This window comes from Melozone crissalis, unplaced genomic scaffold, assembly GCF_028551555.1.
Source record: "Melozone crissalis strain CALT ecotype California unplaced genomic scaffold, PUWL_Pcris_2 ptg000023l_1, whole genome shotgun sequence".
In the NCBI taxonomy this organism is placed as follows: Eukaryota; Metazoa; Chordata; class Aves; order Passeriformes; family Passerellidae; genus Melozone; species Melozone crissalis.
Window position 1 is genome coordinate 41168175 of NW_026535801.1, and position 21352 is coordinate 41189526.

The 21352-nt window shown below is 46.6% G+C and overlaps 1 protein-coding gene across 1 annotated transcript in view; it reads right to left on the reverse strand.

Moving 5' to 3' along the window:
- The window catches only part of CCDC148 (coiled-coil domain containing 148), a 36241-nt gene extending 20671 nt beyond the window's left edge, over positions 1-15570 (reverse strand). The window contains exons 1-8 of the mRNA XM_054278064.1: positions 15490-15570; positions 13851-13972; positions 10079-10182; positions 9425-9507; positions 9101-9264; positions 8748-8843; positions 8475-8656; positions 991-1129 (exon numbers count right to left, since the gene is read on the reverse strand). Of these exons, the coding sequence (XP_054134039.1) occupies positions 991-1129; positions 8475-8656; positions 8748-8843; positions 9101-9264; positions 9425-9507; positions 10079-10182; positions 13851-13972; positions 15490-15544 (945 nt within the window). The 5' untranslated portion in view covers positions 15545-15570. The remainder of the gene's footprint in view (positions 1-990; positions 1130-8474; positions 8657-8747; positions 8844-9100; positions 9265-9424; positions 9508-10078; positions 10183-13850; positions 13973-15489) is intronic.
- Between the last annotated feature and the right edge of the window lie 5782 nt (positions 15571-21352).

A 21352-nucleotide genomic window follows, 5' to 3' on the forward strand; every position in this document is an offset into this window, starting at 1 on the left:
CCGACCCCTCTGCACGGGGAAAGGAGGCCAGGAAGGCTCCAGGCTGCTGTTCCAGTGTGACACAAACGCCTTCTAAGAGCAGCGGTTTAACACTTTCCATAGTCATCGTGCTAGTACACACACCAAGACACATCAGCTCAATGAAGAATGATGTTTTTAAATTTTAGATGAACCTTCCAAGGTGTAGGGAGACCCTTTAATGCTGTCTGTGCTTACAGCATACCTGCATTGTCCAAAGCACACGACTATTCAGCCCTATTCAGGCCAGGGCAAAATTTCTGAAATCCACAAGAACTTTATTTTTAGTCAAACTCTGGCTAATTAGCAGTATCACTTCACTGTCATTCCTTTGCACTAGACATTCCTCAAACACAGGGAAGTAGAAGGTCTAAAAATACAGACAGAGATAAGAAAAGCCTCCTACTTTCCTTATGACATCCTGAAGTGTTCTGGCCTCAAAATGGGTTTCTCAATTAGCTGCTATGTGCTTATTCACTGTGGAGTGCAAGAGGAATCAGCAATCAATTTGAAAGCATTATGCATATAAAAATAGCCTCTCCCTTAGAGTGGGAGATAACTTTCTACTCTTCCTGCTATAGATGTGCCACAGAACAATTAAAATAACTATTCCAAGACAGTGCAACAAAGCTTTACATCCTCACGAAAAATAAAAACCAAGAGAAGCAGAGTGGCATAACACAGCTATAAAACTGTACAGCAGAAACAATGCTAACAAATTATTTTTGTGAGTTTGGCTTTAAGACTACGTGGAACTAAAAAATCTGCCCAGGAGTTGTTTTGAAGAGATAAGTTTTAAAATTCCTGCATCTTAAAACCAGGGATGTTTCTTCTTTACTGTACACAATAAAATTTATAATTAAGAAATTTTAACATGAAAAAATTTCAGTAAACATACATTCTTTAATACAACCGTTCACTACACAGTTTAAGAATGTGCATATTTGAATGAACAGGTAAACCAGCACTGACCAGCTCCTGCCTGGATTTGTGGGGAAGATACCTCTGCAGCATATCCAGGTACAAAGTCCTCCTCCTCTGCAGATCGCTTGGGTACTGATTGATAACAGTCTGGAAAACCCACTGATCTTCTTCCTTCCAGTCACTGTTCCTACAGGAATACAAAACAATGCATCCCAGTGTAAATTAACCACTGAAAAGGAGGAGTTTGGTTCTGGACAGCCCAGCCCCGAGCGGGCTCACAGTCCTGGTGCTGTAAACTGGAGCTGGGTTAGAGGTGACAAAATCAGATTAATGAAATAAAGAAAACATGCATTGCTTTGCTGATATGACACCATGTCATCATTGGAGTGAATTGCTCTGTTTCTAATCTGGCTTTTTACTGGGGAATGTCTCTGTGTTTCTCAAACATGCCACATAATTGGATAATCGGTGACCCCACAGGGAAAATACAGCGTAAAAAGAACAAGATGATCAGACTCCACCACTGAGCACTAAATAAATGATCAAAAGGGAATGGATGAAGTGACAATCCTTGCACACAGCTAAATGAGGATCTAGTTTACCAAACTCCAAACAGCCATAAATTCATCAGCAAGGCATAAGAGTCACCATTTTTAGAGCAGGATCTATGGTAATCAGCTTGCATGCCTCTGTCTCAGAAAATGGGGGGAGCAAGAAGTAACATCCATCTGAAAGAATACCACAGGCTGGGATGTAGATTTTTAGCCCCAATCTGAACTCTTGGCCCTGAAGGGATTAATGTCAGGCTGTCATTGCCAGCATTAGCATCCAAGCAGCAACACTGAGTCAGACCAAAAGGTCTCTCTAGCCCAGTGACCTGGTTTCAGAAGTGACTAAGAGCCCAGGGATAATTAAAAGGCAATCATGAGACTCTACCCACCCCCCAAATTCCTGCTGCCTCCAGCTGCTGCAGCTCCTGGGCTCCCAGGCCAGCAGCCCTGTCTCAGTGTTCCATGGCACTGCATGCAGTGAGGGGCTGGAACAGCCTCATCCTTAGGCAGGCTGAAAGAACAGGTGCTTCAAAAAGGGGATTTTTGTGAGAAACCGTACAGGTAATTAACATTAAGCTAGACTCCATGATCTACCACTAAATAAATCAGCAATCCTCCCCTGTGAGTCCTGACACACCTCAGTCTGAGGTGACACACCCCAGTACGGTGGCACCTGAACGTGCCACTTCAGTGACAGCAGGCAGACAGTTCCAAGAGCTGAGATTCTGCTTTGTAACGTTTTACTCTGATATTTCTGCCCATGTGGGCTGGTGAACAGACACATCTGCCTGCAGAGAGGAGGAGCGAGGCGGGGTGGGGTCCCCGAGAGCAGGGAGCAGCCCCAGCCCCCGGCAGCTCCTCCCTGCCACAGCTGCTCGTTTGTATTCCTCCAATGCCAGCCAGCCAAACCTCTGCACTGCCCACAACAAGGACACGGTTTTGTGGCAGATCCTTTGGGGAGCAATCAGCTGGAGAGACAGCTACAAGTGGTTTATTGTAAGTAGGGACAAACTGGCTGCCAATGCCTCGGTTTGTCAGCTGTGCCAGAATTTGTCAGCTGTGCTGAGATTTTGTCAGCTGCTCGTAGAAAAATAGTGAAAAAAAAGAAACCAACCAAAAAACCCAAAACAGCATGACCTAGCCCAGCATATTCATAGCCACCAAACACATGGAAAATTTCAACATATCCTGCTGAGTGAATCTGAGATGTCACCTCACTTACACTTCTGTAAAATTCCAGAAAGGAATATCTCATCTAAAACAAGTCTGAAAAGTGCCAACACATTTGACATGAATATTTAAGGTATTATCAAGTTTCTGCACTGTCAAGATATTGACAAACATTTGCCAGGCTGAGCGCCTGACCCAAATTTTAAACGTAGAGCTTGGTTTCCTCGTATGCAGCATTGTAGCAGAGCACAGCACAATCTCCGTTTGTTCCGGAGCTGAAACGCAGCAATTGTCTCACCCGCGCAGCCCGAGGCAGCTGCTTCCTTTGGAGCAGATTTAGCCAGCACTAATCCCTGGCTTTGCACACTCCCAGGAATACGAACGGCTCCAGGGGAGCTCCCTCTGCCCGCTGCAGCCCGCGCGTCCCGCGCTGCGGCACGGGCACCAGGACCGGCACCGCGGGCACCGGCGGGCACACACAGGGCCACCGCGACACCACACACACAGTGCCACCATGCCACCACACAGACCACACAGTGCCACCATGACCCACAGAGTGCTACTGTGCCACCACACACACAGTGCCACCGCGACACCACACACACAGTGCCACCATGCCACCACACACAGGGCCACCGCGACAGAGTGCCACAATGCCACCACACAGTGCCACTATGCCACCACAACAGAGGGCCACCGCGTCACCACACACACAGTGCCACAATGCCACCACACACAGGGCCACCGCGACAGAGTGCCACAATGCCACCACACAGACCACACAGTGCCACCATGACCCACAGAGTGCTACTGTGCCACCACACACACAGTGCCACCGCGACACCACACACACAGTGCCACCATGCCACCACACAGACCACACAGTGCCACCATGACCCACAGAGTGCTACTGTGCCACCACACACACAGTGCCACCGCGACACCACACACACAGTGCCACCATGCCACCACACACAGGGCCACCGCGACAGACACAGACAGGGTGCCACCGCGACAGAGTGCCGCAATGCCACCCGTGCCACCCACAATGCCACCGCGACAGACACACAGTGCCACCGCGACAGAGTGCCACCATGCCACCACACAGTGCCACCATGCCACCACGACAGAGGGCCACCGCGTCACCACACACACAGCGCCACAATGCCACCACACAGACCACACAGTGCCACCATGACCCACAGAGTGCTACTGTGCCACCACACACACAGTGCCACCATGACAGAGTGCCACAATGCCACCACACACACAGTGCCACCGTGCCACCGCACAGACACAGTGCCACCCTGACACCACACACACACACAGTGCCACCGTGCCACCACACACATAGTGCCACCCTGACACCACACACACACAGTGCCACCGTGCCACCAGGTGAGAAGCACAGCCCCTGCCGTCACTGCAGGCCCTCCCCATTGCAGCACCAACAGCCCGCAGGGCCTGGAAGAGGAATCCACCCTGAATCTGCTCCGCTCTGTCCTGCTGTCCCATCCCTCCGAAAGGATGCTGCACAGGATGCAGTGCTGAGCCTGCAATGCTCCATTCATCCTTTAGTCATTTAAATAATTCAGACATCCTCGGAAATTGTGGAAAAAATATAACAGCGCTTAAAGAATCATTCTAACATGCATCAGTCCAAGCCCACAATTTGTGGGATAGCTCACGACCTGGGTATTTCCCAAGCACAAACATTTGTGTTTCAGCAACATAAAAAAAAAAAAAAATTAGATTATAAATATTGTAATCTTGTATAAGGCTTGAAATCAAACCCAAGCTCTTCTTCCATTTCTAAAAGCAATGACTACTGCAATGTGCATTCTAGTGTGAATGAAAATCACACAGAACAGACCAGACCAGAACATTATCTTATTCCAAAATTTCTGGTTTGAACATTTCATGTACATTTTCCAAATTCTCTGTTCCAGACAGTCTGAAGTGTTAAAAAAATGGGATGTGCAATGCCAGAGTAGTATTAACTGAAGGTTTCTTTACTGTACAATCAACATATGATGGCAGAGGAAGCGAAGTGGCCAAGTGACCCAGCTATTGTGTTATCATAGAATCATGTGCTACTGAGCAACTTCTCAAATGACACAAATAAGGAATGAATGCATTGCAGGAGGATGTGTGGCCTCTCTGGGTACAGAGCAGTGGCAGGAGCTGCAAAGGCTTTCCTAAGGCTGAATTAACCACAAGAGCACAGGGGTGCACACCAAGGTCGAGGGGCTGTCACTCCAATATCTGTGCCAGTTGGATCACAGTTAGCACGATGAATTATACAATACTTCAATCACAAGGCTGCATCTTTGCAAACTCATAGGATATCTCCATGCAAATTAGCCAATATAAATGTAAGAAGTGAGTTGAGTTTTACAAACCCATACCTTGGAAGCAAGCAACGCTATAAGAACAAAGTCTTTCTTTTTTTAAAATTGAAAACTCATTTTTAATCCTGTTGTGGATAAAGTCACTTGAACATAAATGAGCAACACATTAAAAATTTGAAGGCCAGAAGGCAAACAACAGTCCCCAAGGTCTAGTTTTAAATCAAATTGATGATTGCTGGTGGTTCGTTTATGATTCCCTCCATTTCCAGTTCTCAGGGCTGGCCCAAGCTGGGTCTGTGTCCCTGCAGCCTCTCTCAGATTCCTGCCCCACCACCTGCACGTCCCCCAGCCCCATCCACTGCATTTCTCCCATACAGAGATCACACCCTCCCTCCTTCCAAGTGCTGCTGCACATGTGTTCAGGCTACCACTGATTTTCTTTCATTGCAGATATGGTATTTTATCTTTAAATCCTGATATTATTTAATTATTGGTGCAAAATTAACTGACTCCAGACCTAAACTCACACCTGGCCCATGATCACTGAAAATACTATGGCAGATTTTTCAACCATTTTCAGAAATTCTGTTGTCTATATCCACATCTGTCTATTGTTCAGTAGCACACATGCTGTGTGAGTCAAGGATTTTAATTTATGAATTTTCACCAAAGTTGTGTTCATCATGAACTTTGACACAAATTTGATTAAAACTGCGAGAAAGACTTTGTACATATTTACAGATTTAGCATTTGCCACAGATTTTCTTATTGAGGTTGTTAGAACTTCTTCTGTAAGAGAAACTATAACAAAATATCAGAGAGAGCAGCAAAAGAACTGCCTAAATTTGCCATTTGTGGCTCCATAATTCAAAACAATTTTCAATAAGTATCATGTCCTAACTGCTCGGATGATCCAGCAATAACATGTATGTTTCAGGTGCCACAAGAACACAGAATATTTGTACAATCTGTACAAAAGATAAGTAGATCATACCATCCCTTTCTATGGCAGCCAGCATCTTCAGCCTGTTTCAGCACACCAGACTCATTCAGCAGCAGGGACAGAACAAACACTGCACTGTCTGTGTACACAGAAAACCGATTTGGAAGCAACAGGAGATCGTTCTACCAAAGAAATTCAGGGACCTTCCTGTTCCCCCCGGTTTCTCCTGCCCAGAATTCAAGCCACTCCACTGGCCGACCCCTCTTAGTCATTTGACAGCCTGAAGCCATCCAAAGGAACACCAGGGATGGCAAAGACAAAGGCCACGCAATGCCTGCAACTCAGGACCTGCTGGCCTCTAGACAGCCTCAGCAGAAAGGCTAAGCTTCATATTATTAATACACAGGTTTATTACACTTCTAGATCATTATGAATACTGCTCTTTCAATAAACACTTTCATTTACAGAAAAATCTCTCCTTCTTTTGGTTATCTGAATCAGAGCTAAATACATATTTTGTATTTCTTTGTGATGACAATTTATGCAGAGATCCAAAATTTGTGATAACATTGGACCTTTTTATCTGCTTGATAGATAAAAGCCCTGGAGGTGTGTCTTGGGAAAAGACTGCACTTCTCTGTCATAATCTTGCTAGTGTAATTACCATAGAGAAGGAGCAATTTCTATTCCTGCAAGAGCATATGCAAAGGACATTTGATGCACACCAGATTGTTGGTTTCCTTAATCCACCAAACACGTTGTTTGTTATTTCAGCTGATCACCCTTGCAAGGCCTGCAAGCTTCGCTGCAGCTGTGAGAGCACCGAGCGCCCGAGCCCAGGGCTGGGCAGTGCCTGCCCTGCTTGCACAGAGCAGAGCCACGCTGAATGGGACAGGCGCCCTGAATGGGACAGCCCAGGCACCCAGCCCAGCCCTGCACAGGTGAGGCAGTACCTGGATAAAGCCTCCCCACAGCACCCAGCCCAGCCCTGCACAGGTGAGGCAGTACCTGGATAAAGCCTCCCCACAGCCCAGCCCTGCACAGGTGAGGCAGTACCTGGATAAAGCCTCCCCACAGCTCAGCCCTGCACAGGTGAGGCAGTACCTGGATAAAGCCTCCCCACAGCTCAGCCCTGCACAGGTGAGGCAGTACCTGGATAAAGCCTCCCCACAGCACCCAGCCCAGCCCTGCACAGGTGAGGCAGTACCTGGATAAAGCCTCCCCACAGCTCAGCCCTGCACAGGTGAGGCAGTACCTGGATAAAGCCTCCCCACAGCCCAGCCCTGCACAGGTGAGGCAGTACCTGGATAAAGCCTCCCCACAGCTCAGCCCTGCACAGGTGTGGCAGTACCTGGATAAAGCCTCCCCACAGCTCAGCCCTGCACAGGTGTGGCAGTACCTGGATAAAGCCTCCCCACAGCTCAGCCCTGCACAGGTGAGGCAGTACCTGGATAAAGCCTCCCCACAGCTCAGCCCTGCACAGGTGAGGCAGTACCTGGATAAAGCCTCCCCACAGCTCAGCCCTGCACAGGTGAGGCAGTACCTGGATAAAGCCTCCCCACAGCTCAGCCCTGCACAGGTGAGGCAGTACCTGGATAAAGCCTCCCCACAGCTCAGCCCTGCACAGGTGAGGCAGTACCTGGATAAAGCCTCCCCACAGCCCAGCCCTGCACAGGTGAGGCAGTACCTGGATAAAGCCTCCCCACAGCTCAGCCCTGCACAGGTGAGGCAGTACCTGGATAAAGCCTCCCCACAGCACCCAGCCCAGCCCTGCACAGGTGAGGCAGTACCTGGATAAAGCCTCCCCACAGCCCAGCCCTGCACAGGTGAGGCAGTACCTGGATAAAGCCTCCCCACAGCCCAGCCCTGCACAGGTGAGGCAGTACCTGGATAAAGCCTCCCCACAGCACCCAGCCCAGCCCTGCACAGGTGAGGCAGTACCTGGATAAAGCCTCCCCACAGCTCAGCCCTGCACAGGTGAGGCAGTACCTGGATAAAGCCTCCCCACAGCTCAGCCCTGCACAGGTGAGGCAGTACCTGGATAAAGCCTCCCCACAGCTCAGCCCTGCACAGGTGAGGCAGTACCTGGATAAAGCCTCCCCACAGCCCAGCCCTGCACAGGTGAGGCAGTACCTGGATAAAGCCTCCCCACAGCCCAGCCCTGCACAGGTGAGGCAGTACCTGGATAAAGCCTCCCCACAGCTCAGCCCTGCACAGGTGAGGCAGTACCTGGATAAAGCCTCCCCACAGCTCAGCCCTGCACAGGTGAGGCAGTACCTGGATAAAGCCTCCCCACAGCTCAGCCCTGCACAGGTGTGGCAGTACCTGCACAGAGCCTCCCCACAGCTCAGCCCTGCACAGGTGAGGCAGTACCTGGATAAAGCCTCCCCACAGCCCAGCCCTGCACAGGTGAGGCAGTACCTGGATAAAGCCTCCCCACAGCCCAGCCCTGCACAGGTGAGGCAGTACCTGGATAAAGCCTCCCCACAGCTCAGCCCTGCACAGGTGAGGCAGTACCTGGATAAAGCCTCCAGCTGCTGATCCACCTCCCGGAGCTTGGCGCCGTAGCTGCGGGCGAGCTCCTGGTACTCCTGCAGCACCAAGGCCTGCAGGTCAGGGTAGGGGCACTCCAGAGACACCAGCTCGGGAGGAACCTCAAGGAAAAGCCCGTTTTTATCTTCAGGAGAGTGCTCCAATGCCTGCAATGGAGAAATGCTGCTCAGGGCATCACTCTGCATCGTATTTACCCCCTCAATCAACCTCAACTTCAACTCGTAAGGAAAAGCTTACATTTTCTTTGCACTCTTCGAGCTCTCTTTCCAAAGCCAGACTTTCAAGGATGAGACCTTCCAAAATTGCCTTCTGTTGATTCTTCATAAATTTGATCTATTTCATGAAACACGTTACTGTTACTCTTTCTCTTGCTACAATATGAAAACTCTTGTTTAGAAACAGAGTCAGATTTCCAGCCCTACACTGCTATGGTTTTACAGACTTCGGTGAGCAGATTTACACCATGATAAGACGGGGGGTTAATGGCTAACTCTGCATGTGAGCTATAATCTGAAAGTTCAACAAAAAATAAATTAAAATGCCAAAAATATGGTGATAGCAAATTGTAAAAATAAAGTTAAAACACCGACCTGCTGTAGCACCTCAGCTGAATTGATCTTGGGTTTCTGACAAGATTCTTTTGAGAGGTAACGCTGCACTTGAGACAGCTTGAGTTTCAGATCCTCCTTGAGCTGCCAGACAGGAACTAAAGCGTTTGTTTGATAAGTGTCCCACTCCTTGGACAGTTTCTGCTCTGTAAGAACATGAAGCTTTCTCAAACACACAAAAGATGTTACACAGCATGTGCTATGTAAATCTAAACCTGCCAAGGAAGGGATTAAAAAACCCAAACAAACAATCAAGATAATGTTGACTATAAAAAAGTAATTAAGAAATTAATAAAAAATTCTTACCCAATTCCCTCAAATCAAAACAGAAGTTGTTCTTATTGCTTTCTTCATCAAGAAAAGTCTTCATTTCTTCTTCTGCTTTTTGCCTGAAGGAAATGAACATGCATTTTGCAGAAAGATCTAATTTCTTATTCACTACATTTGCAAGAATGATGAGCCTCAAATACCCCAATAATTACATTAAAAAGGCGATTCTTTTCCTGGGAAGGTGTGAAGTGAAGGCCTTGGACACAAAGGTGGTAAAGGAGCCACAAATGCTCCCGTTGAGTACACAGGGTAGTGCACAAGGGCACTGTTAATGTTCCCTGTCCTGTGACCTCAACACACAGCCTGGAGACAGCCTCTGAAGGAACTAAAAGGCATCTGCAAACTTCTGATATTTTTATATTCTTACAAAGACACAGGCTTCAGATGCTGCAGATCAACCGAACAGCTCTGGGAGCAGCGCTCCCTGTTCCCCCTGCCCTCAGGGGAGCTCCTCATGTCACAGACCCCTCTCCACGTGCATCACAAACCTCCCTTCCCCACACAAAAACACCTTCGGATCAGGGATTATAATCTTTTTTTCTCAGAGTCCCTCGAACCAATTATGCCAGCCCAAAACCTCTGTCTGCTGGTCTCTTTAGCAATCACTCATTCAGGGTCCTCAGCCCTTACCTGCTCTCACTCAGTCTTTTGTACTCTTGCCACCACACCTGACGATGCTGTTTCAGCAGCATTTGCTCTTTGCCGATTTTTGAAACTTGCTCTGCTTTTTTAATCTGCAGGGAAAATTAAAGGTTGTGTTTTGAACATATTCAACAGCTTTATCAAATGCCTTCACATGGAAACTTTTAAATACAGAATGATAACCTAATAAAAAAAATAAAACCTAATAGCTTTTTTTAAAACTGTGTTTTTCTAAAGAACAATGGGATCAAATGTAACCAATTTTCATTAAATAAGTTTGTTGCATTTCAAATCACAATTAATGAGAGGAGAAAGTGAAAAAAAAACAAAACCAGTCCATTTACTTCTTTCCTGTCCCATTCCTATGACCCTGGAAGTAAAGATGAGGAAAGATAAACAGAAGAACAAAAAACACACTTTCGTACAGGTGGGAAGATGAAAGATGAAAATATTTCAAGAAAAAGAATTTCAAGAATGTATTACCAAAAAAGAAGTTTTTTACAAAATCTATCCAATTAGAGAGGCTCTCAAACGGAGGACTTCACAAAAACCTTGCTTCACACTTTGGATAAAACAGGAGCACCTGCTTTTGGAACAGATGGAGTTCCTGCTCAAAGCAGAGGGAAGGCTGCCAGGGGGAGGCTGCTCAAGCGGAGCCAGACGACTCTGGCCAGCCAACAACGATGGAAAAGGCTCAGGATCCTGAGGGGAGGGGTTTCCTCTGACCGCCCTGCTGTCCTGTCCCTGCCCACGTTCCTGGTGCTCCCTCGCCATCCCCGTGCCCAGCGCTCCTGCCCGACCCTCCGTCCCCTCACAGACACAACACCGTCCCGTGCCACAGCAGCAGCCGGGCAAGGAAAACACACGGGCAAGCCTTGTGTTCATTCACAACAGGGAGAAACGAACAAAGATCTCGCCCCACATCCAGTCCAGCAAAGGAGTGATGTTTCAGGTCAAAACTGCTGGGACTCCACTTGGCTCAGCTGGAAACGACCTGCAGCTTTCTGCCCAGGGCAAAGCTGCACAAAGCCACCAGGACCCTCCGTGTCCACACCACCAGAGCACTGGGCAAACACACCCAGAGACACGGACGTGTCCCCTCTCCTGCCATCCCACACACAGAGATAGACGTGTCCCCCAGTGTGTCCCCTCTCCTGCCATCCCACACACAGAGATAGACGTGTCCCCCAGTGTGTCCCCATTCCTGCCATCCCACACCCAGAGATAGACGTGCCCCCCAGCATGTCCCCATTCCTGCCATCCCACACCCAGACATGTCCCCATTCCTGCCATCCCACACCCAGACGTGTCCCCAGCGTGTCCCCTGTCCTGCCCCTCTCCTGGGGACACCAGCAGGAAAAGGTGGAATTGCTCTTTGCAGCACTCACATGGACAAGGAGGGGCTTGAAAACTGCAATCACAGTGCCTCAGCCAGCCACCAACAAAGCTGAAATCCTGCTCCAAACACAAACCCAGCTCAGAAACGCTGAGCCCCCCTGAAATCCTGCTCCAGACACACAAGCCCAGCTCAGATAAGCTGAGCCCCCCTGAAATCCTGCTCCAGACACACAAGCCCTGCTCAGATAAGCTGAGCCCCCCTGAAATCCTGCTCCAGACACACAAGCCCAGCTCAGATAAGCTGAGCCCCCCTGAAATCCTGCTCCAGACACACAAGCCCTGCTCAGATAAGCTGAGCCCCCCTGAAATCCTGCTCCAGACACACAAGCCCAGCTCAGATAAGCTGAGCTCACCTGAAATCCTGCTCCAGACACACAAGCCCTGCTCAGATAAGCTGAGCCCCCCTGAAATCCTGCTCCAGACACACAAGCCCAGCTCAGAAACGCTGAGCCCCCCTGAAATCCTGCTCCAGACACACAAGCCCAGCTCAGAAACACTGAGCTCACCTGAAATCCTACTCCAGACACACAAGCCCAGCTCAGATAAGCTGAGCCCCCCTGAAATCCTGCTCCAGACACACAAGCCCAGCTCAGAAACGCTGAGCCCCCCTGAAATCCTGCTCCAGACACACAAGCCCAGCTCAGAAACACTGAGCTCACCTGAAATCCTACTCCAGACACACAAGCCCAGCTCAGATAAGCTGAGCCCCCCTGAAATCCTGCTCCAGACACACAAGCCCAGCTCAGAAACACTGAGCTCACCTGAAATCCTGCTCCAGACACACAAGCCCAGCTCAGATAAGCTGAGCTCACCTGAAATCCTGCTCCAGACACACAAGCCCAGCTCAGAAACACTGAGCTCACCTGAAATCCTACTCCAGACACACAAGCCCAGCTCAGATAAGCCGAGCCCAGAGCCTGTGGGTGAGCTCACCTGGCCCCTGGACAGCCACACAGGGAGAGCCCCACTGGAAGGGGCTGATGCTTCTGCGTGGCACCAAACCTGCCCTGGGGACACCGTGGGGACACCGTGTGCCCGTGCCCAGGACACCAGGTGTTACAGCAGCCGCACTGGGCTGGGCTGCAGCTCCAACACACGAGTTCCATGCTTTCACTGTGTTACAATACCTTGCATCAAAGATAATGTCTCGCTTTTATTGCTTACATATTTCCACACTCTGAAAGTTACTTATAGTTTCCTCTATTTCATGAAACATTACTGTTACTTCTTTCTCTTGTTACAATATGAAAATCTTATATGAAATCAGACTTAGCAAACAGAATACTGTATTTAAAGCAATTTGAAAATAGTTACATCTGCAAACCAATTCTGAAACTAAGTGAAACAAAAGTTGAAGTACCTTTATATGTAAAGTTCAACATGCTCTTGAAATTATTTTACAGCGACAGCATTGCCATTTATGTATAACTGCTGCAATATTACCTTTTTTCCCTCTTGGGCTGCCTTTTTATTTCTTAAGCAGTCAGCAGCTGATTCACCATTTGTTTCTTTGCTTCTACCTCAAAGGAAGAAGAGCCCAGCTCTTCAAAATCTGAATGGCTTGAATCAGATGTGTTCCACCTACTGTGTTCCACCTCCTACAAAAAGTAGTAGGTGGAACACATACTAGTCTCTCTGGAGTTTCCACCATACATATTTTACGACCTACTCAGTTGGAAAACACTTGAGAAGGTGAAAAAACAAAAGAAAGATGAAAACATAAAGCTTGAATGAATTCAGTAGAATTTGGTATTGCCAATCCATGACCAATATCTGCCAGAATTGTTGATATATGATACTTACGTGCACAAAAGAAGCAAAATAATAATAATAATAATTTATAGTCTATTTTTTTCTCTCTCATTCACCCACCCTTCCCTAGCATTAAATAAGGCTCCTCTTGTCTTTACCCCTTGAGATGTTCTGCACTAATTTATACCTTTCTGTCTGCTCCACATTTACATTTTATGGTGATTAAACATTTTTAATCTTCTTTGTAAGATCTACCTCCACTTGAGTTTTGGAAATCCTCACTTCATATCTTTTTGTTTGGCTTTTTTTTTCTGGATCAGCCTTCCCTTCTCATTTAATCACACAAATTCTTCATTGCCCCCAGGATTATGTAATAAATTTGGGTGAATTTCCTCAAGGCAGTAAACCACAGATTTTTCTTGTCTTTTGAGGAAGTAGAATCCACACATACTTTGCATCCCTGATCCAAACAAAGTCCCAAAATGACATTAACACATCCAAATCCCAGTATGGCTATGATGAACTTTCATATCTGACCCCCTCTGGCTGAAAGAAATAAGGTCACTGAATTTTAAAAGCATTCACATGACAAATAAAACCAAAATCATACCTTTAACTGAATTTGTGCAGAGGCCATTTTTGCCTCTGCAGCGAGTTCATACAGATGTTTGTAGTCAACAGGTTTGTACTTCTGGCTGCAAGGAGCATTTCTGGCAGGAACCACCAAATTGTCTAGTTATCATATAAAACACACAAGGACATTTCAATTTCTCAAGAAATAATTCAAGTGCAAGGCATAAAATGAAAGCTCTGTAGATAGAAATCAGAACCATGTTTTCAACACTAGAAGTTTTCAACACAATATTGTTAGTTTGTGAATGACAATTTGAAACAAACAAACTAATACACTAACATCAAAATTATATAAGAAACAGTAACCAGTTGTTTGTTTACAAAAAGTTAATTTGACAAGTCTTTAGTTTACATGTGAATTTAGTTATCAATTCATTTTAAACTGCATTTACAGGCATTGTAATAACTTCTAATACAGATATACCTAAATTTCAATAAATGCATCCTTCTTACACTGATTGGAAAGCTGCCCCAATGTTTTTTGTAACCTGTGGGTTGAGCAGCAGGAGTAGTTTTTTCTGGAAGGTATAAAATTGAGGTACAATTACAACTGTAAATGAACTACCTGAACTTTTGCCCTGGCACACAGACACTCAGTCACTGCACATAAGCTAGGAGGCTTACAGGGATCAGGGCGTTTCCTTACAAGCTCTGCTTTGGTTTTCCTTGGTGTGGAATTGGCCGTTATGTTTCACATTCCCTCTGAGCTCTGAGGCTGGCAGTGCTGTGCCTGACGTGTGGTTTCACAGAGGGGCAAAAGGTGCAATAAACCCTGCAGGGCCATCCCAGGGTGCTCCGTCAAGCCTCCCCCAGGGTTTCCATTTGCTGCATGCCCACACAAAGCTGACAGCGCCTCTCCAGAGGATGCCTTGCTGGGAAGGGTTTTCCAAGCCCCCTGCCCTGGGACAGGCACTGAACGGACAGGAGCAGCCCTGGGGAGAGCAGCTCGGGGATCCTGTGGGCAAAAATCCGGGCATGAGCTGGCAGGGAGCCCAGCAAGCCAGCCTGGGCCCGGCCTGCAGGAGAGGCAGCGTGGAATTCAGTTATTGACTCATTTGATGAATGGTGCTGGGGAGGGGCTCTGCCCCTCTGCAGAGACCAACACTGAGCTCCAGGACACAGCGGGACAGAAACCTGGCCCAGAGACCCTGGAAATGGCTGGAACATTTCTCCTGTGAAGGCAGGCTGACAGAGGAGGGGATGTTCGGCCAGAGGACACTGCACAGAAACCTTATTGCAGCCTCTTGGTACGTGAAGGGGGCTTCCATGGGAAACAGAAAGGCTCTTCACCAGGATCTGCAGGGACAGCCTGGAAGGAGGGTGGGTACAGACAGGAACTAAAGGAGGAATTGTTCCCTGGCAGGGTGGGCAGGGCTGGCACAGCCGTGGCTGCCCCTGGATCCCTGGCAGTGCCCAGGCCAGGCTGGACGCTGGGGCTGGAGCACCTGGGACGGGGGAAGGTGTCCCTGCCATGGCTGGGTGGCATGGGTGGGCTTTGAGGTCCCTCCAAACTCAAACCATAACCAGGGTGTTATAACAGCTCCTACATGAGGCTATTCATTGCAGAGTGTTTCATAAAGAGTCAAGAAAACAATTAAACATGATAGCATACATACCTTCACCACCAATCCTATGAGCTAAAAACAATGTTCCATGGTCCAGTTCATCCATTTTTATTTTTTATGTATTTTTATACCTGTTGAGAAACAAACATAGGTTTTGAGAATACCAACATTGTGGACGCAATCTAAAAACACTTTCAAAAATATCTATTGTTTTTTGAGAAGAGGTACATCTCACTTGAAATGTAATTAGACAAATTCCTCCAGTTTATCTTTCATTTCAGGAGAGATTTCATGTGCCTCACACCATTTAGCAGCCAGGAAAAGAAAATACTAGTTCCTTGATGAATTTGTAATGCTGTGACATAGCTCATCTATTCTTTGCTTTATGCTTTTCAAAATATGAAATCCAAATGTCAGATCAGGTTTTGAGGTGTGCTTTGCTTTATAGAAATTAAGCCTGGAAAGATCAGTCTCTCCTTCTTTTGGAGACTGCCCAGGTCCCTTTGACCCCTCTGTGGTAACACCTGTGACACCAGGGCAGTTGTGTGGGCAGCAGTGGCTCAGCTCCTGGTGAGCAGCACGCATCAGGCACCCACACCATCACGGGTCACACAGCACGTGTCACATGCAATAAGTTACACAGCGCAGTAAAAAATGCCTTGTATGTGCCAGACCCCTCACTTCCAATTAAGCATGCATTGGTGTCATCCCAGGTCTGGCACAGAAATAAAAGCAGTAGTTCCACCTGAGGTGCTTCAGCTGAACTGAACCAACAGCTGAGTCACACCAGAAAGGAAAGGCCACGTCCAGCAAGGCTCCCCATGAACCCCCTCCCTCAAACCCAGCCATACTGTGCCAAAATTTCACACACACAAAATTCCAGCTCTTTGTCACGCCTTTGACAGTCGCCTGGTCCCACAGCAAGCAGCAACACAGCAAATAGTAGAGCAGCAAAATTTGTTCATTTGTGGAGTTGTTTCCTCACTGTTTTAGTAGGATGAACTGCTTTATCGCTACAAATTCCAAGGACGGCACAATGCAACAGGAAGGTGGGAAGGCAGACCAGCAGAAGAAATGTAAAGGGGACTGCTCTGACAGAGAGCTATTAATGTCAGCCAAATAAAAAGGTGAGACTGCAGCTGAAGACAGTCTACAGTCTGTTTGGCACTCTGCATCCAGCCCTCTGCTATTGAGGGTCAGTCCCCCTGTGCCTGCTTTTTGTGGTTTCTGATCATCTGGGCACTGCTCCTACTGACAGACTTGGGGAGGGAGTACCACAGTGACTCTCATCTGCACCATACAGTGAGGGCAGAAATAACACTGATGGAAAACTGGGAGTACTCAAAAGCCCTAAGAAGATTGGATGCATCACAGGCACTTCCCTCTATTAAAACCTTTTATTACTGTTCCCTGTGCAGCTGCCGCATCAGCGTCACTCTCCTGCATTACACATTTGGGAAACCATCGTCCTAATCTGGGCCCATCTGGCCAGCTTTAAATGACAAGCTTCTAACACAAGACACGCTGTCCTTTTGGAAAAATAACTATGGATACCATAAAGATTAGCAGCAGCAGAGCTACCCCTCTGGGTTATTTATTTGTTCATCTGGCAAATTGTTAACATCTTCTTTCTACTGACACGTTTCTGATTTCATGTCAGTATTTGAGCAAAACTTCACACATATTAACCTTAGCTTCACCTCCTTTCACAAGAAACCAGGAATACATCTCGAGAACAGAACTGATGCAAAAAATTTACTGGCCATTTTCTGTAAATTTAGGGCTACTGTATTTGATGAACCAAGTCCTTAATCCCTTCTAGCCAACCCATTTCTCCCTTCCACAATGATGTCATACATTTGTATTTGATCTCAGCCTTTCACAGGCATTATTTTCTGTTATTCAACAGTATGAACTAACTAAAACACTGAAAGTGAATGCTAAGATGGTTCTGGAAAAGGACAAGATCCATACAGATCTGCATTTTATCTTCAGTAACTAATAAACCTACTAATCAAAATGATAAAAGCACTGCAAGTTATATTTATTTCTGCTTTAATGCAGATATAGTTAGAAACCTCTCAAATACTGTAGAAGTCCATCTAAGCCCAAATTCCAATACTTTGCTCAAACTTCATTGCAGGCACTAGGCTGGAAGTCTTGATGCATCTTAAAAAGAAAAAGTGCACAAGACCAACCAGCCACCAGGCAGAAGTCCCTGTACATAGAAATCTGCCCCCCAAGAATGCCAAGTCAGCTCTGCCTACAGCCAAGCACAGCTAAATATTTCAGCAGCAGTACAAAGCACAAGGTTTACCAAATCTCTTTTTCTGCTCCTTTGACAATTTAGTATTTCACTATTCACTGAACTCTTTTAGGCAATAAAAACATAGTCTCTTAAAAGATTTCATCTCCAATTCAACCAAACTCTTCAGTACATTCTTAATGTGAGCCCTTGCTGGTGTCTGAGGTACGTGACCTCTGTTTATTCTTACATATGCAAATAGCCAATGTTGAGGCAAGACTCTCCTTCGTTTAATTTAAATAGAAATTAAACTCCCCAGCGTCAGCCAGCATTCCTGGAAGAAGCCAAGCCTGGTGCCTGCCACATTCTGCTCCTGGGGATGAGCCAGGTCCAGCCCAGGCCCAGCTCCACAAGTCAGTGATTTAAAAGAGCCTAATTCCACTGTCTCCATCCAACAAGGAGTTTGCATACACAAACCTTTGCAGATCTGGGTCACCAGTGCCACTTTCCCTCCCAGCTAAAGTGCTGCTCATCAAGTGAGGGACAGACGGATTTCTGGCAGGGAGGCACAGTGCTTGACGAGCCAGACGTGCCTTTTGAAACACAATTTCTTGTGCATGCTTTAAATCACTCACGTTATCAAATGCAAAAATCAATAGTATGAATCAAGTCTTCACAAAAGGGAGTTCGGCAGCATCTCCAGGGGCAGGGCAGCAAGTGCCCCTCGGGTTTGTGTGAAGGAAGGCTGCAGAACCCTGTGCCAGCAGGTGCCACAGTGCCACAGCCCTGTCCATGGCTCACCTGAGGCACTGCTGGGGCTGCACCACCAGAGACCAGAGCTGAACCACAGACCCACCGGGAGCAGCATCACCAGGAGCTGGGATTGTGCATTACAGCAGAGGGTCCTAGAAAGTGCAAACTCGGGAAAAACCCCCAAATTCAGGAGTCCCTTATTCTCAATGCTCTCTTTTGGATATCTGGCTATGTCTGGAACGTTTTGTGGAATGTTTTTAAAAAGATTTTGAAGTTTAATGGAAACGTTAATCACTTAGTTACTGCATGTTTTAATTTTTAAAAAAGCATATTCATATGCTGTTGTTGAACCCTCCGATCCTAATTATTGTTAAGGAAAAGAGGCAAAGATTCACTCCCATTGAAGGGTGTGGAGTACAAATAACAAACAAATAATGAGCTTGAGCCCTTAATCAGATCCTTTCTCTGCTAGTTGAACTAACTATCTGAAAATGGCACCCATCCAGAATGTGTTAATCTTGCAGCAGTCAATCCTTTCCACAGGAAGAAAATACACAGTATAATACTTCTATCATTCGGTGCCAAAACAGTTTCTAGAAAAGTCCCATTGTTTGATTGTAATTTAAATTTACATTCCCCTAAAGAAAGAATTATAGCTCTCTTTGAAATAAAGTCAAGTCTCAGAAACGGTATGTTCCCAAAAGAGACACAGTCCTTTTTGTCTATGATAATCTCATTACTCCCTCATTAAGTAAAACTTAATCCAAATTAGGAAGATCAATTTGAGTAACACTTAAAACAATCAGCTTCATGGACTGCTCTGTCACACTGCAGGGGCAGGGAATAGCTCATCTGTTTTCTGAGGATCTGCACATCACAAGGGAACTCTACTTCCCCTCCATTCTTGGAATATTCTTAGAAAATCCAAGAGAAAATAAACTTTAGGAACACTTAGAAAACACAAACAGATAAAAAAAGGAAGTAAATGCTTTAGAAGTTGGTAAGTTGACACAAAAAGGGTAGGAAATGAAGTCACCGTGTCACCTTGGATCAAGTGAGCCAGCTGGCATTTTATGTTGTTTAGTTTCAAAGAAAACGTGCACAATCCATTTTCAGTGACCAGACACAGCTGGCCTGCTGCAGTGAGCACACCTGGCAATTGCAAGGTTTAAATGAAAGAGCATGAAATGAGAAAGTGCTCTGAGTAGTTAACCATAGAACATTGGGAGCTGGATCTTAAAGCTCCTCCAGCTGCCCCAGGTGCTCCAGCCCCAGTGCCCAGCCCGGCCCTGGGCACTGCCAGGGATCCAGGGCAGCCACAGCTGCTCTGGGCAATGCCTGCCATGTGCCTGCACAAACCTGCACAAAGTCCAGCTTGGCTGAGCTAAAGGCAAAAATTCTGAGGCATCATTTACAGAAACTTACAAGAAAGTTCCGTAACACAAGAGATTTGCAGAATTTTGTCATATGTTGTTTTTATTAATGTTCTATTTTGATTTCTATTTATTACCTCCATGTACAACAAAAGCTAGGAAATGAAACAATAGGCATGAATATATGAAAGAATGGTTGGAAGACATAAGGCTGAGTTATCCATTACAGGACCCTAAAATTTTCTCCATTACTTAAGACAAAATAAATGTTTAGTTAAATTGACCTGTGACTGCCTGGCCCCTAAAGCATACCTGCTATTGCCTAGGCTGTGTGCAAAGGCTTGTTTGGAATGGTGCAGCAAGCAACTCACCCCTCTGCTGCTCTGTACGCATAGAAAAAACACTTAAATCTATAGAATTCACTTAGCACAACAGAAGCAAAGATGCTGTTACACAAAACCGCAGAGAATCAACATTCCCTGCAATACAACAAAGTACCTGGGCTTTGCACTTCTATTATCAAGAGGCAGGATTTGCACTGTACCACAGCAATTGCAGAAACAGATTCCACATGTAACACCACTGGGCCAGTGGAATAAGGATGCAATTTTACAGGCAGGGTTAATGAAGGAGCTAGACCTCCAAAGGAGCTGCAATAGATCAGTGTGTTCTGCAGGAAGCATCACATGTACTGAACCATCAGATACTGAAACAGTCAATACTAAGTAGTAGCAGAAGTTCAATGGAAGACCGTTTAAGAAGCTCAGAGCAGGTTGAAGCCACTGAGTCACTTTAAAAGGAAAAAAAGAACAAAAACATACTGAAGAGACTGGATTTAAAAAAAAAATCTGTGCAACATATTTAATAACTGGATTCCAGTTGTTAAATCGCAGCCCCGTTGCTCTTCAGATAAACCAGCCAATGAGATTTTGTTTCCATTGCTGCAAAATGCACAATTGGAAATACACAGTTTGAGAGTCATGATTGCTTTATTTTCTATATCTAACTAGGTCTAAGATTTTGTCAAAGCAAGAAGGGAAACAGGAGTCAGGTTCCTTATTTAAGGAATTTAAGAGGTAATTTTAAGTTGTCCTCACCTTTTGCACTTGCCTCTGCCTTTACTGTTGCCTTTTGTGCAGTATTTTTAATGGAAGTATTTCTTCCTACCCCATTTTCATGCTAGCTTTGTTGCTGATGTTTTTACCCAACAAACGCAAATCTGTGGGAAGGGTTCCCGGCCCCACTGCTGGAGGCCTCTCCCTCGCAGCCCTGCTGACAGACCAATTTCTGCACGCATTTCCCGACGCACTGCAGGCACAAGTCAGCTGGCTCGGTTCGTGTTGCTGGCAGAACAGTTAACAGCGCTTCAAGAGCATGACACCGTCTGAACGAGCCCAGTTTCTCCCAGTTTCAGCCAGAGAAGCAGCGGCTGTGCGGAGCTGCAGCCCTTGCGCACTGACACTCCAGAGCCATCCCGCCTCTCACCTGCCCGAGCGCAGGTGGGACACAGCCAGGGCACACCCCGGGGGCAGAGAGCGCCCTG